This window comes from Microtus pennsylvanicus, chromosome 1 (assembly GCF_037038515.1).
Source record: "Microtus pennsylvanicus isolate mMicPen1 chromosome 1, mMicPen1.hap1, whole genome shotgun sequence".
NCBI lineage: Eukaryota > Metazoa > Chordata > Mammalia > Rodentia > Cricetidae > Microtus > Microtus pennsylvanicus.
Genome location: NC_134579.1, coordinates 139,524,949 through 139,542,145, shown reverse-complemented (window position 1 = coordinate 139,542,145; position 17,197 = coordinate 139,524,949). Strand labels below are relative to the sequence as shown.

At 53.1% G+C, this 17,197-nt stretch overlaps 1 protein-coding gene across 11 annotated transcripts in view; it reads right to left on the bottom strand.

The window, feature by feature from the left end:
- Pou2f2 (POU class 2 homeobox 2) overlaps nucleotides 1–17,197 on the bottom strand; it is an 88,745-nt gene that overhangs the window by 34,209 nt on the left and 37,339 nt on the right. For 10 of the 11 annotated variants that reach the window (XM_075988796.1, XM_075988805.1, XM_075988891.1 and 7 more), the window contains exon 1: nucleotides 10,500–10,577. The exons of the other annotated variant lie outside the window; for it this stretch is intronic. In XM_075988796.1, coding sequence (XP_075844911.1) covers nucleotides 10,500–10,527 — 28 coding nt within the window. In that variant the 5' untranslated portion in view covers nucleotides 10,528–10,577. Of the gene's footprint in view, nucleotides 1–10,499; nucleotides 10,578–17,197 lie in introns of those variants that run through there. 11 annotated transcript variants of the gene reach the window in all.

Sequence of the window (17,197 nt, the reverse complement as noted above, 5' to 3'; positions counted from 1 at the left end):
GTGAGTCAGGCACCAGAGAGTCCTCACAGTGCTGACACCTGTCATCAAATGTCTGCCACCACCCAGCGCAGAGCCAAGCAGGGACTAAGATTCTGCATTTAACGTGGAGGAAGCTGAGGCTCCAAGGGCTTTCACACCAAACCCAACACTACTACATCAGCCGCGTAGGTATCCTGATTGCACCCCAGTGTTCCTGAATCCAGGGCCCCTGCTTCCAATGTGTGTTAACAGTCCTCAGGCCTTCCACAGTTCAAAACCTGTGTCCACCGTGGTACTGACTCCTACCCTGCCCGGGCCTGGGCTGGAAGAGCTGGGTTTCAGCCCCACCCGTTCTCAGTTCCCTGAGCCCCAACCCATACTCAGATAAGTCCTTCGTACGACCTTGACTCTCAATGGTCTCAGACCTTACTCACGGCACCTCTCCTCAATTACCCCAAAGCCCTACCGAAATCACAAAGTCCCTCCTATCTAATAAGGCCTCCAACTTCAGCACACTCCACAGACGGCAGGCTGAAGTGTGGAAATGGGAACTCAGCACAAGTAATAATAATAATAATAATATTCTAGGAATTTTGTAATTGAGAATTACTTGAGATGAAACACAACCCACTCATGTTTGAGATTCCTAATTCAAAGCTGGGCTGAGGGGGCAAGAGATGGCTTGGAGGCAAAGAACCAGTATTGTTCTTCCAGGGGCCAGGAGTTCGGTTCCTAGCACCCACATCGGGTAGCTCACAACTGCCTGTGATTCCAGCTCAAGTGGATGCAAAGTTTGTGAACACATGCACATATACATAACTGGAAAAGAAAAAAAAAGCCAAGTCAGGCACTGTGCATGTGTTGCTGGTGTTAATGTGAACACTACAAGCACCCCGTAACCCAGTACATCCACTTCTGGGTAGCCTGTGAGCAGAGGCTGCTCTGAGCATTAGCTCAGGGGTAGAATGCTCACCTAGCATGCTCAGGACCCTGGGATCCATCCCCAGCAAAACCACACAAACACACACACAAAGAAAGAAGAAATTGCCACCAAAGACCCAGGCCCCAGTGTTCAGACTTTGCATCGTGGCACCAAACTGGAGAAAACTCAAGTGCCTATCAGTGTACAGGATAACCAAAGTGCAGTACGTCCATACAATGAAGTACATACACTCCAGCAGTGAAAATGAACCAAGTCCGGCTTCAGACACACCAGCGAGCCTTGCAGACTGAGTGGGAGTGGTCAAATACAGACACAAACAGACACAGCGGGAACTCTAATACTTAGAACTTAAAATCCAGGTCATGGTGACCAAGGTTGGTCACCCCAGGGTTTGAAAGGTTGAGGCAGGAGGATGGGATCAGGAACCCGAGGTCATCTACCTAGTAAGTTTGCAACTAGCCTGGGCTACAGGAGACCCTGTCTCAAAACAAACAAACACTGGAACTGAGTGACAGCCCAGCAGATAAGAAGGACTTGCCAGGGCAGCCTGACGACCTGCGACCTGCAATAAGGCATCCTGAGGACCTGCGACCTGCGACAGGGCATCCTGACGACCTGCGACAGGGCAGCCTTACGACCTGCGACCTGTCACTGGGCAGCCTGCAACAGGGGCAGCCTGAAGACCTGCGGTGACGGGGAACTGACTCCTGGAAGTTGTCCTCTGGCCTTCACACACACACCTTACCACGGATTCCAGTAATAATAAACAATATTTTAAAAATTCACAAAAACAGGCCAGGCGGTGGTGGTGCATGCCTTTAATCCCAGCACCACCGAGGAAGAAGCAGGCGGATCTCTGTAAGTTAGAGCACAGCCTGGTCTACAGAATGGGTTCCAGGACAGCCAGGGTTACTCAGAGAAACCCCGTCTCAAAAATCCAAAAACCAAAACAAAATAAAAAAAAACTCACAAAAACATAAAACAAACAAACAAAACACTGCTTAAGTCCCTCCAAGGTAGTGCTTTTTCAGCTTCCTAATGCCGAGACCCTGTAATACAGTTCCTCATGTTGTGGTGACCCCAATCATATTATTTTGTTGCTACTTTCTAACTGTAATTTTGCTACTGTTATGAATCATAATGTAAATGTCTGATATGCAGGCTATCTAGTATGTGACCCTTCCCGAAGGGTCATTCGACTCCCCAAAGGAGTCCAGACCCACAGGGTGAGAACCGCTGCCCTAGGAGCTTAGGCTCTGTGCCCAGGTGATCAAAGTCACATGGGTGAGCACCTCTGAGGAGCACTCACCAGGAAAGATGGAGGGAGCCAGCAGGGTTTTCCTATGTCAGACCTCACCAAGCTGGCTTGCTTAAAATCCAAACACTTAATTGTGTTCTGTTTTTGTTTTCTTTTGTTTTTCCAAAACAGGGTTTCTCTGTGCAGCCCAGAGTGATCTTTAACTGGTCTCTATGTAGCCAAAGATTATCCTGCACCCACCTGAAGCCTTGGGATTGCAGGGCACACTACCACACCCCGCTTACATGGTGCCGAGAATGGATCCCAGGACTGTCTGCTAAGCAAGCTCTCTGTCAATTGCCCTCAGTCCCTTGTTTGTTCATCTCTTAGTTTTGAAGCAGGAGTTTTCTCGCCCAGGCTGGTCTCAAGCTCACAGCAATCCTCCTGCCTCAGTTTCTGAAGTACTGAGATGGTAGGGTGAACCACACCATGCCTGGCTTGTACATCATATTTCAATGAAGCACAGAGAGGATGGACTCTGAGCTGGCATCTCAAGGGACTATCCTGGGCTGTCTCTCAGTGGGACTATCCTGGGCTGGTCTCTCAGTGGGACTATCCTGGTCTGGTCTCTCAGTGGGACTATCCTGGGCTGGTCTCTCAGTGGGACTATCCTGGGCTGTCTCTCAGTGGGACTATCCTGGGCTGTCTCTCAGTGGGACTATCCTGGGCTGGTCTCTCAGTGGGACTATCCTGGTCTGGTCTCTCAGTGGGACTATCCTGGGCTGGTCTCTCAGTGGGACTATCCTGGGCTGTCTCTCAGTGGGACTATCCTGGGCTGGTCTCTCAGTGGGACTATCCTGGGCTGTCTCTCAGTGGGACTATCTTGGGCTGTCTCTCAGTGGGACGGTGCTTGCCTTTTGTGTGCATGGCCGTTGGTGTGATCATTACCACCTCCAAAAATAAACAAATAAATGAAGTCACTGGAGAGACTACTGGGTTAGTAAAATGCTCACTGTGCACACACAAAGATCGAGTTCAATCCTGAGCACCCACGTAAAAAGTTGGGTATGTGTTCTTAATTTCAGCACCGTAGGAAGGGAGCAAGACAGGGGGAACCCTAGGGCTAGTTGGTCAGCCAGTCCAGCTTAACCCACAAGGCCCAGGTCCCAGTGAGAGACCGTCTAGGAAAAGTAAGTTAAAGAGCTGGCAAGATGGCTCAGGGGATAAACGTTTTTGCCACTAAGCCTGGGTTCAGTTCTGGCACCCACACAGTGGAAGGAGAGAACGAGCTCCCACAGGCTATCCTCTGAACTCCAGGTGCATGATGGCTTCTGTGCACCTACACACCCACACCTCAATAATGTGAAAAATAAGGAGGCCCCACTCCTGGGGACTGACACTTAGGTTTGACCTCTGGCCTCCCTACACACAGGCTCATATAGTCACCCCATACACGCACACACATAATAGAAGCTAAAAACAAGCCACCACATGTTTCTATGAAGGCATAGGCTGGGAAGGGCAGGGGAGGATTGGGGAGGGGAGAGGGCTAGGAAGGACTAGAGAGAGCTGGAGAGAGAAGGGGAGGGATGGGGAAGGTAGGGAAGGGCTGAGAAGAACAGGGGAGGGCAGGGGAGAGCTGAAGGGTGCTGGGGAGGGTAGGGGAGAGCAGGGGTGCTTGGGAGAGCTTGAGAGGGATGGGGTGCTGGGGAGGGATGGAGAGGGCTGGGGGTTGGGGGGCTGGGGAGGGTAGGGGGTTGGGGAAGGAAGGGCAGGGGGGGCTAGGAGAGGGGAAGACAGGGGACCGAGGAGGGCTGGAGAGGGGCGTAGGTGCTCAGACACTGACTGGCTGCCAATTAGTGATGCACAGAGATGAAGCAGGAGTCCGGCAGTGACGAAGGCTAGTCCTAACTCACCTGACCTCAGCCCTTCTCCAGGCAGCGTCTATCCCTCCCTGGGTCCAGAATCCTACCCCTGTAGCATCCCTGAAACATAACACAATTGCTCCATTGCCACTTCCTATGCCTGATTCAACAGCCTTCCATCTAGCTCCTCCTCGTCAAGAAATATCCGGGTCCCCTAGCCGGGCCCTCGGGGTCTGGCCACCACCCTCGACTTCTCTTTTTACCCCATCACGCATCGAGTCCCTTACTGCTCTTCAACACAGAGAGCATCTCGCCCTGCTTAAGGAATCCACCTGACAGGGACCACAGTCGGCAGGTTCTGTGACTCCCACCTGCCAAATGCCTCCACTGCCCAGAATGGGGAAGCCTCTGACCTTGACACCCCAGAAGTTCCATGTATGTCCCTGCCCTCTGCTGTGAGGTAAGTCCCCCCCACCCCCAAAGCCACATATCTTGTCTACTTTGAATGAAACTGTATTTGGAGATAGGATTTATTTTTATTTTTATTTATTATTTTTTGAGACATTGTTCCTCTGTGTAGCCCTAGCTGTCCTGGAACTAGCTCTGTAGACCAGGCTGGCCTCAAAATCAGAGAACCACCTGCCTCTGCTTCATGAGTGATGGGATTAAAGGCATGCATTACCACTGCCTGGTCAAAAGTTTTTTGTTTTTTAAGACCAGAATCTTTAAAAAAAAACTTTTCTTCATTTCAAAATGTTCAATTTTATTCACGAGTACACATAGGTGCTACCGCAGGTGAGTGGAGCTCAGAGGACAACTTGCAGGAGGAGTTGGTTCTCTCCTTCCACCATGTGGAAGTTCCAGGGATTGAACTCGGCTCCTTAGGCTTGCCTCCCACCCATCTTGCTGACTCTGCTGACCCTATTTTTTTTTTTTTAGTCAGGATGTCATGTAGCCCAGGCTAACTCTGAACTCACTATGTAGACAAGAGCGATTTTTAGCTTCTGACTCCCCTGCTCCCACCACCTCCTGAGCACTGGGATCATCTGCACCAACACACTTTAGGAGGGGCTGAGGATTGAACTCAGGGCTTCATGCCTGCTAGGCAAGCACTCCACCCACAAGCTACATCTCCAACCAAGGGCTCACTGGGTAGCCCCAGATGGCTTCAAACTCACAGTCCTCCTGCATGATCTCCCCCAGTTCTGGGATTACAGGTATACACCACACCTGATTTGAAAAGCAGGGTCTTGAATGAAATAAGGTAAGGCAAAATCATTATCTAAGCTGACCACTGTCGTTTATAAGAGGAGGAATACGGCCTGCAACCTCAGCACCAAGAAAGCTAAGACAGGAGGATTCCTGGAGTTTCAAGGCGGGGGGGGGGGGACAGAGACACACACAGAGGGAAGACCGTGAAGAGTCATTAGGAGAACACAGTCACCTGCAAGCCACAGACACTGGCCACCAAAACCCCATCTCAGTTCTGCAGCCCCCAGGATTACAGAACATATAAGGGTCTCTTTAGTCACCTGCTCCGTGACACTTTCTTAAAGTAATCTTCCCCTCAGGCTGTACCCGAGTCCCAGGACTATGGCGTCTTGTCCAGGCCCCTCTTTAACTGACCAGCCCAGAGCAGGTCCTGTGTGCTGTGGGCCCTTTCCTTACAAGCTCAATACTTCTTCCTGGTCCCTGTCTCACCTCCCCTGAAGCCTCAACGCACACCAGTCCCTCTGCCTGGAGCAACGACCCCCACTCTGCCCACTGCCACCACATTCATGCTTCAGGATCCAGCACAGGGTGTCCTCCGAAGCCACCAGCCTGATGGTTCTGGCTGGGAGATGAGAGTCTCTCCCGGTTGTCTGTGCCCCAGTTCTCTCTGCACCATCATCTCCATCACCATCCAGAGGCTGCAGCCTTCTGGGACCCCATGTGTCTCTTCTCGTCAGCCTGGGAACACCCCTGGAGCAGGTCTGGTTTTATCTTGGGGTCATCATAGCTGATGGTGACCCCAGGTCCTGAGCCCCATCCTCCAGACCTTTCCCTCTGCTCCCCACTCCTGGGACCCTTCCCTCCTCTTCTCTTTGAGCCTCTGCCTAGGGTCACCTTGTCTGTACAGCCCTCCCTGGCCCTCCATGTAGGCAGTGTCTCTTTCCTCTCGGCTTCCCCCACTATGCTCCCCATTATACCTTGTCCACCTAAGGAAGTGACCCTGATTCTGCCCTTAGAGGGGTTAAAACATAGTCTGAGGGAAAACACCACTACCATTCTGGTTTTCTTGTTCTTTCTAAAATTTCAAACCATGACCCAGCATTCCACACCTGTCAAGAGAAGGGCCAAGTTATTCTATAGGTCAACAGGGTTCCACCGACAGATGGACCAATTCAGCTCAAGTCCTCAACCACACCAGGCAGGGGCTCTACCACTGAGCCACACCCCAGCCCCTCACTGGGGGACTCTAGGCAGGGGCTCTAGCTCTGAGCCACACCCCAGCCCCTCACTGGGGGACTCTAGGCAGGGGCTCTACCACTGAGCCACACCCCAGCCCCTCACTGGGGGATTCTAGGCAGGGGCTCTACCACTGAGCCACACCCCAGCCCCTCACTGGGGGATTCTAGGCAGGGGCTCTACCACTGAGCCACACCCCAGCCCCTCACTGGGGGATTCTAGGCAGGGGCTCTACCACTGAGCCACACCCCAGCCCCTCACTGGGGGATTCTAGGCAGGGGCTCTACCACTGAGCCACACCCCAGCCCCTCACTGGGGGATTCTAGGCAGGGGCTCTACCACTGAGCCACACCCCAGCCCCTCACTGGGGGACTCTAGGCAGGGGCTCTAGCTCTGAGCCACACCCCAGCCCCTCACTGGGGGATTCTAGGCAGGGGCTCTACCACTGAGCCACACCCTAGCCCCTCACTGGGGGATTCTAGGCAGGGGCTCTACCACTGAGCTATGGTCACAGTTCTTCCCTTTGGAGACAGGGTCTCGGGTAGCAAAGGCTGGCCTCAAAACTCAGTCTCAAAAAATGCCCTTGGACTCTGGGTTCCCTGCCTCCACTATGAGTGTTGGGCATGTACCAGTTTCTGGTATATGTGGGGCTGGGGTTCAAACGCATGCTAGGCAAGCACCCTGCCAAGTAAAGTGCATCCTTGGCTCTGATTTTCACTTTTTTACCAGACAGGGTCTTGATAATTTGTCCAGGCCGGTCTTGAACTTGCAATCCTCTTGCCTCAGCCTCCCAGGGAGCTTGGATTATGGCCTGAGCCACTGGTCCTAGCCTGTTTGTGCTGTGCATTGTTCGAGGTCTAGCCCTGTCCTGGGACTCACTATGTAGACGAGGCTGCTCTCAAGTTCAGCATTCCTCTGTATCAACCTGCTGAGCACTGAGAAACAAACGAACCCGAACTGGACAGAGCTCCATTTTCACCGTAAGTCACCGCAGTCCCTGCCCCCTCTCTACTGCAATCTGCTGCCATTGCCACCCAGACTTCGGACTCAGAGGTACCTAGGGTGACCTGAGCCTCCAGATCTATTAATATATACACACGCTCGTGTGTGAGTGTGTGCATGCGTGTGCTGTGAGGGCTAGAACCCAGGGCCTTGTGCGTTCTCAGCAAACGCTCTACCACTGGACCACACCCCCAGTACTGGCATGGAGATTTTTATAGTCCCCCCAATTTCAGCGTGCTCTAGAACCATGGCACCTCCTGGAGTCTCAATCACATGGAAAAGTTATGAGGCTATTTATGGTTGCCCCTCCCTGCCATCCCAGGTCATGTGTGACTTTTTGCAGGAACTGGCAGGGAAAAGTACCAAGCTCTCTCGGGTGCCTTATCCCTTAAATTCTACCACCCTCAGGCCAGACCCACCCCCAGGCTGTCCAAGCTCTGAGTTCATCCTCACTTGCCCCAAATGGCCCAGGCCTGGGACCCTGGGTCCCTTCTGCCCTCCCCGGCCCTCCCTCCCTGACTTTCACTTCTCCTCTGCGTTTCCCCCAGCCAGTTTTTAGCAGACTTAGGCTAGCTTCTCGTTAGTACTTACCGAAAATGGGGCTAAATATAGAGAGCCCGAGGACTGCCCCTCACCCTCCTGGCCCCATTGGCCTGTCCCCTGGGTCCTCTGCCTCCACAGCCTTCATCGAGTCTATGGCCTGGGAGCCCCCACAGGCAGGGTTGGGTGCTGCCGGGAACCTCTGTGGGCCCAGCTGGCCCACCTCACACCTCCCAGCCCTACAGCTGTCCCAGGTAACCTCAAGGGACTGAACACGTCTGTGCTGTCAGGAGGGATGGAGATTCAGGTAGCAGACACAACAGGCGGAGTGGCGCACACCACAGTCACAGCCAGTGAGGCCAACCTCCCCACCCCTCCATGGGTGTGTACAGACCCCAGAGAGGAGGGCACACCCAGGACACCAGCCTGCACAGCCTCAGTCTGGAACGGATGAATGAATGCATGGAAAAACCGTGGTGGACTTGGGTCGACACAGCTCAAAAAAAGCCGAGCTTGGTCCTATCTATCATATCCTGTGATGCCAAAGCAACCCTTCCTTAAGTTTGTAGATAGAAGAACTGGGGAAATGGCTCAGTGGGTAAAACACCTGCCATGCAAACATGAGGACCTGGGTCCAAGTCCCTAGGACCCTGTTTTCAAAAAGCAGGATGCAGTAATGCATGTTCTGCAATTCCAGTGTTTCAATGACAGGACAAAAGGTAAAAACTACCTAGGAGCCGGCCGACCAGCTAGCCTGTGGTAAAGAAGGAAGAAGGCAAGGACTGACATCCTGAGGTGTGACCTCTGACCTCTACACAGACTTACCCACACTCACTTTTGCATGTGTGGTGCACACACACATATCCATGCACACCCACATATGCAAGACCTACAGGGAGACACACGCTTAGACACGATACCACAGGCTGGAGTACAAAATGTCATCCAGACACATGTACACAGATGTGTGTTTACTCATATCCAGACTGGTACACAGACACACGCACACTCGCAAATCCAGAGGTACAAACATATCTGATATGCTCACGTCCAGAGTCAGAGAGCTCTGAGAGATAACCAAGCAGACCCCTGAGATACTTCACAGACGCGGACAATGCAGTGAGTGGCCCGCCCAAGCCCACAGTGTATTAATCACATCCTGCCAATGTATTGATTCTTGCCAATATTACATGGTGAAAACCTGTAACAGCTCCTGGGTAGGACTTTTTTTTTCTTTTGCCCTTGAGAAAAATCCCCAGTAAAGGGTACAATGTTTGGTCCATGGCCTAAAAGCTCTCGCTTGACCTCAAACAAGCACACGCCAGTAGTGCAGTCAGGACACATGTGCGGACAGTCTGGACCTTGTGTGTACACTGAACGTGTATACAGCCACACAGTCACCTCAGTGAATGAATACATGTCAGTCTGTAATCTGCCTACCTCTGTCTTCTGGGCTCTACTCTGCCTGCTTCCTCATCCCGCCCTGACCGCCACAGGACTGTCCTTCCCAGTGGACTTGGAGCTCCAGCAGGGCAGATCTAAAGCTGTCTCATACGTCTGTATTCCCAACACCAACACTCAACAGAGAACTGCCCAGTGGATGGAGGTGGTTGAAGGGGCCCAGCCCCACATACTGGTGGACATAAGAGGGACACACACTAGCCAAGACTCACAACCGTGGTCACCATGAAGCAGTGAGCCCTTGCCATGTCCCAGCACGGTGCCAGGTTCCCTGATGGTTCCCAGAACGCCGCGGAGGCATGCTCAGTCTGGACGAGATGTCCACCTTCTCCGAAATAAGTCACCAGTCACCCGTATGGCGCCTGCGCAGCAATGCACAAGCACAGAACGCATGCACCATGGAGAAAGCCAAAGAGGGATGAGGCACCAGAGGGACAGGGTTAGTGTCATTTTGCACTGGGGAGACCAGGGAAGACTTTCATGAGGAAAGGACCACTGAGATGAATGAGATGGGGCAAGAGATTGTGTAAGGCCCATACACGCGATGCCACCCAGCAGCCCCCAACACTGGATTATGCCCAAGCTACCCGAGAGTGATAAACACAGGGCTTGCAACACCACACCCACATGCACACACTTGCACACACCAGCTTGGAGGGGAATGGCACCACCCAAATGCAACAGTTTGACCTTTCCCATCCTGCTGCAGCTTCACCCAAGTTGCCCAACCCACCTGTCCCCCACATGAAGTCCAGCTTCCAACACCTGACTCCCTCCCATCTTCAGTCCCCTCAGTAGGGAGACAGACTGGAAGCTCCCAGTGCCTATCGCAAAACAGCAGCAAAGGGGAGCTGAGGAGAGAGACCAGGGCAGGGAAGAAAGGGGCGTTCCTGAAGCGCTGGACGCACCACCAAGGAGGACAGCCGAAGAGGAGGTGCAGGGAGGGTCTGCGGTGGTGGTCAGCAGAGCCGCCCCAAACATGCCGTCTGTCCTCCCCACCCATTAGAAGACATTAATCGCTTACCTGGAGCCCCCATGCTGGAGTGAACCATGCTGCCCGCCAGCCAGGGCTGGGGAACAACTGTGTCATCTCCCCGCCCTCTCTAGGGGCCAGCCCTCCCTGCCGGAAGTCACCCCAGGAGGAAACCACAGGGTCGGTCCGCCCCCTACGCAAGGGAAAATACCCTGGCCCACAGACCTACCCTAGTGGCCCAGTCGACCCCAAATCATGAGTGTTATTTGAGGGTGGGGGGTTAGTGGGGTGGAAAGCGAGGGAACTGGAAGAATTGACTCTTCCAGGGACCACACCAGGAGGTGTGTCTGTACAGTCCCCCTGTCCCCCAGCATGGGGGTGAACACATATGGAACGGGGCGTGTGGGGCTGAGAGAAGTGAGGCCACACAATAGCAATGGCAAGCATAGTTCTGGGTTTATTGGCGGAGGCTTATCTCAGTCCCTGACCTTGCACCTCCCACCTAACAGGTGTCACCTTACAGGCCAGTATTTTGTGCTTCGTTTCACAAATGGAATGACTGGATAAGAGAAGTGAACACTGGCTTTCTCAGGGACCCAGAGCCAAGAACCAAAAAAGCCAAAAAACAAAAAACAACAACAAACCAGGATACTAGGGACCAACCAAGGCCAGCAAGCAACCTGTGCCACCGGTAAGACATCCCGGGCCACCACTAGGAAGAAATAATGCCCATGGGCAGTGGCAGTGAGGGAGAAGGGTCGAAGCCGTAGCCAGGGACAGCTAGAAGTTTGTCAGAGGCTAAATGCGTGCACCCTCCCGGCAGAGGAGCTGAGCGTGAGTCCGGAGGTTTCCTGTGGGGCCCTTCCCGCGGCTCGGCTCTCAGACCTGCGGTTTTCTTGAAGCTCGCCAGAGGGCGCCCGCGTCCAGCCAATGGGCTGGAGGGCGGGGAAGGCTGCGGAGGAGGGAGCCCCGCCCTCCGCTCCCTCCCAGCCCGCGTCCTCCCCCGCCCAGCGCGCACACCTGCGAGGGTCACACAAAGGCGCACTACTCCCGGCGCACGGTGGCGCAAACAAAGGCTAGCCCGAGCCAACTGCCCCGTTCTTCCTCTCAGCTCCCTGAGTCCGAGGTTGCTGAGCTGCCCTAGCATCTCCCAAACAGTTCTCCTATCTACTAGGGCCAGCCCAAGTTGGAGGGTCCCCCAAACCACACGTACTCACTCAGACGCCTGGATTCATTCTTCTACACACATACACACACTGAAGTATTTCTTCTCAGACCCCCAGCATTTTATGCACACACACACACACTCCTACCACCTCACACAGACCCACAGGCACAGACACATCTACACACATTGACAGCCCAGGTCTAGCCACATGTGCCCACATTCCCATGTGCAGAGCCACGAGGGACACAAAGAACTACCTGAGTGTCCTCTACCCCTAGCCCTATGCTCCTGGACACCCCAAGCCCTGGCAGTGGGCCTGACGGGAGCGGACTCAGCTCTTATACTACACACGGAGGGGCAGTTTCTAGGCATCTACACTCTACAGCATCCCATTATCGGAAAGGCCATTTCGGAGGATATCTGCAGACCCACAGCAGCCGGCTGCAGGACTTCTAGATGCGAGGGTCTTCCCGGAAGAACTCGGGGGCAGCAGGGTAGTGGATTCTTGTCTTGGAGCCTCATTCGCCCAGTAAGCTCCATTTTCGTTTAAGATTTATGTTTGGAGGGGCTGGAAATCAGAGTGGTGGAGGTGCTTTAGGGCGTTTTGGAGGGATAAAACTCAGCTGCTACCCCTCCCCCACACCCCACCTTTTACCAGTTCAACATCATGCATGTCAGAAGCATAGATACAGGGCTAGGCCCCAGATGGTGAGCAAGGAGAAGAAGGACCACCCATGTCCAGTGAGAAGAAGGACCACCCATGTCCAGTGGGTCTACAGGTGAGGCCAGGGTGCAAGGCCTCAATGGTCCCCACTAAGGATAAATCCCACCCCTTTTACCTTCCAGGCTGAACACTGAGTCTGAGCCTCTGGGCCTATGCAGGGGATCCTGAAGAAGGGGCGAAAAACAAAGGGGCAGAGTTTGGGGGACATGACATGGGGGGCTGGCAGACTGGAATGGGGTAGGTAAGGTGTGGGAAGTGATCTCCCTGCCACAGAAGAGGCCTGGGGCCTCGATGAGTAAGGCAGGTAGGACACAGGCATTGGGGAGCAGTGGGGGCCACTAGAGGTGCAGGCAGCCTGGAGGGAGGCGGTAAGGGGTAGGAGAGACTGGGCTCAAGGCTGAGCGGTAATTAAAGGAGACGTAGGGGGCTCCCCAGGGCCAGCGGGGCCGGTAACTGACACGCGGGCCCCATTGCTCCGCTCATATTTCTCGCCAGATCGATACGTTTGACTCCCGACAAGACAATAATCGCTTGTACGCGGCCGGCGAGTCGATCAAATACATTATTAGAGCGAGGTCCCCCGGGGGCCCGCTGGGGAGCCGTAGGGGGGAGCAGCCAGCCCACCGGGGACAGTAGAGTGAGATTCTTCACCCCTCATGGCCCCCTGCCATGGCCTCTTCCTCTTGGCCACCCCTGGGAACCTTCTCCGTGGCTCAGTCCTCTGGTACCTCTCTGGACTCCTGCTATCCTTAGCAATCTTATCACCTAGCAGCCGTGGTCTGCAGGAAACTCAAAAGGTCTCTCCCCCAGGCGAGAGGCATGCAGGTGCTCAGAGAGGCCCCTCGGACCCCTAGCCTGATGGGACACAGAGATGGAGTCACAGACCATGGAACTGGCAATTGAGGCAGAGAATGAACTTGGCCCCAAGAGTCAATAGTAGCAATCTTCGGCCCAGCCTCCATCTGGATTGTAAGTGTAAACATGCTGGTCTTTGGCGGAGCCCAGATCAAGGGGCAGCCTCTGGAACATTAGGGACAACTGGCTTAGCGGCCTAAACAAACAGGAAAACAGAATGTTGGGGGTAGCAAACGTGTGCACCAGCTGGGCATTGGTGGCGCACGCCTTTAATCCCAGCCCTCGGGAGGCAGAAGCAGGCGGATCTCTGTGAGGTCGAGGCCAGCCTGGTCTACAAGAGCTAGTTCGGGGACAGACAACATAGCTACAGAGAAACCCTGTCTCAAAAAACCAAGAAAAAAAAAGTGGGCACAGGGATATGTGGCTGGTCTCACTACCCCAGACACTGCAGCCACAGTCAGCCCCAGCTCTGGAGTGTGCAGAAGCACCAAGTGCCCACCTCCTGCCTGCTCTCTTGGCTTCTGGACTCAAGCTGAGCTCTGTGATTTTTTTAAAAAGGTTTCCTTTATCTTACATGCATGAGTGTCTTGTCTGCATGTACATCTATGCACCATATGTGTTCCTAGAGACCATGGAGGTCAGAAGAGGACATTGGATTCCCTGGAACCGAAGCCTCAGATGGTTGTGAGCTGACATGTGGGTGCTGGGAACCAAACACCGGTCCTCTGCAAGAGCAGCACCTGCTCTTCACCACTGAGCTGTCTCCCAGCCCCTTAAATCTCTCTCTCAGGTCCCTAAGTTTGTGCTGCAAGCCCTTTACCAACGACTTATCTCCCTGCCCTTCTGTGGATATTTTAAAGGCTTTTTAAAAAATTAATTTTAATTATGTGTATGAGTCTTTTGCCTGCATGTATGTATGTGTACCATGTACATGCCTGGGGCCCACAGAAGCCAGAAGAGGTGACTGGATCCCCAGAGACTGGAGTTACCAACTGTTGTGAGCTGTCACGTGGGTGCTGGGAATTGAACCTGGGTCCTCTGGAAGAACAGCCAGCACTCTTAACCCTGGAGTCATCTCTCCAGCCTCTCTGTGAGCATTTTAATGAGCACTAGTGACGTGGGATTTCCCTCTGTATGCTGTGAATACCATTGGTTAATAAAGAAACTCTCTTGGGCCTGCGCAGGGAATAGAGGTGGGGGGGTGCTAAACTGAATGCTGGGAGGAAGAAGGCGGAGTCAGGGAGGAGCCATGGATCCACCCACAGAGACAGATGTGCTGAAACTTTCCTGGTAAGCCACAACCTCATGGTGATGTACAGATTAATGGAGATGGGTTAAATTAAGATGTAAGAGTTAGCCAATAAGAAGCTAGAGCTAATGGGCCACGCAGTGATTTAAATAATATGGCTTCTGTGTGATTATTTCTGAGCTGAGCAGCTGGGGACAAACAAGCCGCCTATCCTCCACCACACTAGGGGCTGCTGTGAAGGGATGCACTAAAAAGCATTGCGAGGGGTAGCTGCTGTGACAAGGCAGAGCCAGCTTATAGCAGTAGGAGAGAAAAGACTTCGGCAGGTATTCCTGGAGACAACTTTGCCAATAGGCAAAAGCAAGATTTGGAAATTGGATGTTGATACAAGTTGAGAAGGTGGTGGAATCAAAAACGAACCTCAGGTACCTAGAACTCTTTCCACCATCAGATATAATGAAGGAGGGGGCTAAGCTCATGAAAATTAGAGCCCAAAGAGATCTTGACCCTGTGGGAGATGAGAGCCAGTGACAGCAGAAGCAGCTTCTGTGGCTCCCCCTCCTCTTCGTTGAGACAGCATCTTGCCCTGGTAGCTCAAGCTTTTGATTCTCCCACCTCAGCCTCCTGGGTGCTAAGATTACAGACATACGCCCCTAGACTTAAGTTGATGGAAATCTTCTGGTAGATATTCTGAGTCAAGAGATCCCTCAGGAAGACATTTGGGTAAACTGGAGGCAAGATGGGGGGTGGAAAGGCTGGGACAGTGGTCCAGGAATGGGACAAGGAGCAGATATGGAGGGGAAAGGACAGGCTGGTGGCAGCAGGGGATGATGCCAGGCAGCAGCACAGGCTTTGTGGATCCACCCACCCTGGGTGCCACCCCCATTTCCACAAGGCTGCTAGAGTTTCCTGGTCACCTCAAGGAAGAAGTGAATCTCTGCAATGTGGTTCAGAGACCATATAAGGTCATCAGGACTGGAAAGATGACTGCTCTTCCAGAGGCCCTGGGTTCAGTTCCCAGAACCCACATGGCATCTCACAGTCAACTGTTACTCCAGTTCCAGGGGGATCTGACACCTTCGTCTAACCTCCATGGGCACCAGGCATACATGTGGTACACAGGCACACATGCAAGCAAAACACCCCCCCCCACACACACACACAGCCCCATGAGACACCTGCTCTGTCCCCGACCACCTGATGACTGAGGGTGAGTACCCTGGGCTCAGTTCTCCATCTCTGCAAAGGAGACAGGAAAATTCTAAACCCATTCTGTACCCCAGGCTGGCCTTCAACATGTGTCAATCCTCCTCCCCAGACCCTAGTGCTCAGATTACAGGTAAGAGCCGCAGGTGGCTCATCTGTGCATGTGCGTGAATGTGTGTGTGGAGTGTGGGGGCCAAGGTCAGCAGTGGATGTCTTCCTCAATTGCTCCTCATATTGTTATTATTGTTATTATTAGCTTGTTTTTTGAGACAGGGTTTCTCTGTGTAGCCCTGGCTGTCCTGGAACTCGCTCTGTAGATCAGGCTGAGCTCCATCTCAGAGATCCACCTACCTCTGCCTCCTGAGTGCTGGGATTAAAGGTGTGTACTACCATGGCCCAACTTATTGTTATTACTTTTCAAGATAGGATCTCTTACTGAACCTGAATCTCACTGATTCTCCTAGACTGGCTGGTCAGTGAGCCCCAGGGATGCTCCTGCCTCTGCCTCCCCAGCATTGGATAGCATGCACACATTGCCTGTGCCCAGCCTTTTTTTTTTTTTTTTTTTTTTGGTTTTTCGAGACAGGGTTTCTCTGTGGCTTTGGAGCCTGTCCTGGAACTAGCTCTGTAGACCAGGCTGGTCTCGAACTCACAGAGATCCACCTGCCTCTGCCTCCCGAGTGCTGGGATTAAAGGCGTGCTCCACCATCGCCCGGCCAGCCTTTTTTTTTTTTAAACATAGGTGCTCGAAATCAAACTCAGACCCTCGTGCTTGTGTGGCAGGCACTTTGCTGGCTGAGCCATCTCCTCAGCCCTCCCAACCTGCTTAGTTTTCTAAGTTATGAGATCTAACTGTGCAGCTCAGGCTGGCCTTGAACTTACAATCGTCCCACCTGAATGCAAGGGGCAGACACCAAGTCAGGGGGCTCTTCCGGCTCTCTGTCTCAAAAGAGTCAAGAACAAGTAAGATGATCCAAACAGCTATGGAGAGATGGGATCAGGTAGGCTAAAAGGGTTCTTCACACAGACTCCTCTGCGTGCTTGAGATCACCTGAGTCCTAGGCAGCATGTTAGAGGCAGGGACTGTTATCGCTCACTTTCTTCCTATGAAAAAGAGTGTGGGGGGGGGTGCATGCATGCACAGGAGTGCGTACATATGTCACACGTGTGTGTGGAAGCCAGAGGACAACCACAGGAATCATCCTCAGAAATGCCTCCTTTGTCTCTCCCTAGCCAGGGGCTCACCAATTAGGCTAGACTGGCTGGCCAATAAGTCCCAGGAATCCTCCCGCCTCTGCCTCCACAAAGCTGGGATGATGAGCCTGTGTCATCATCCCAGTATCCTTTAAAGTGGGTTCTGGGGGCTCAAATTCATATCTTCAAGCACCTTACTGGCAGAACCATGCTTGGGACCCCTGGTTAATTTTTTGAGTCAGCACACAAAACAGTGGGCTTCATTTTGTATTCTTCCCGTTTTAATGACAGGGAAGCTAAGAACAATCACAGAACAAAGTCCCAGAGTCTCCCTGAGCCCAAAGACTGTGTCT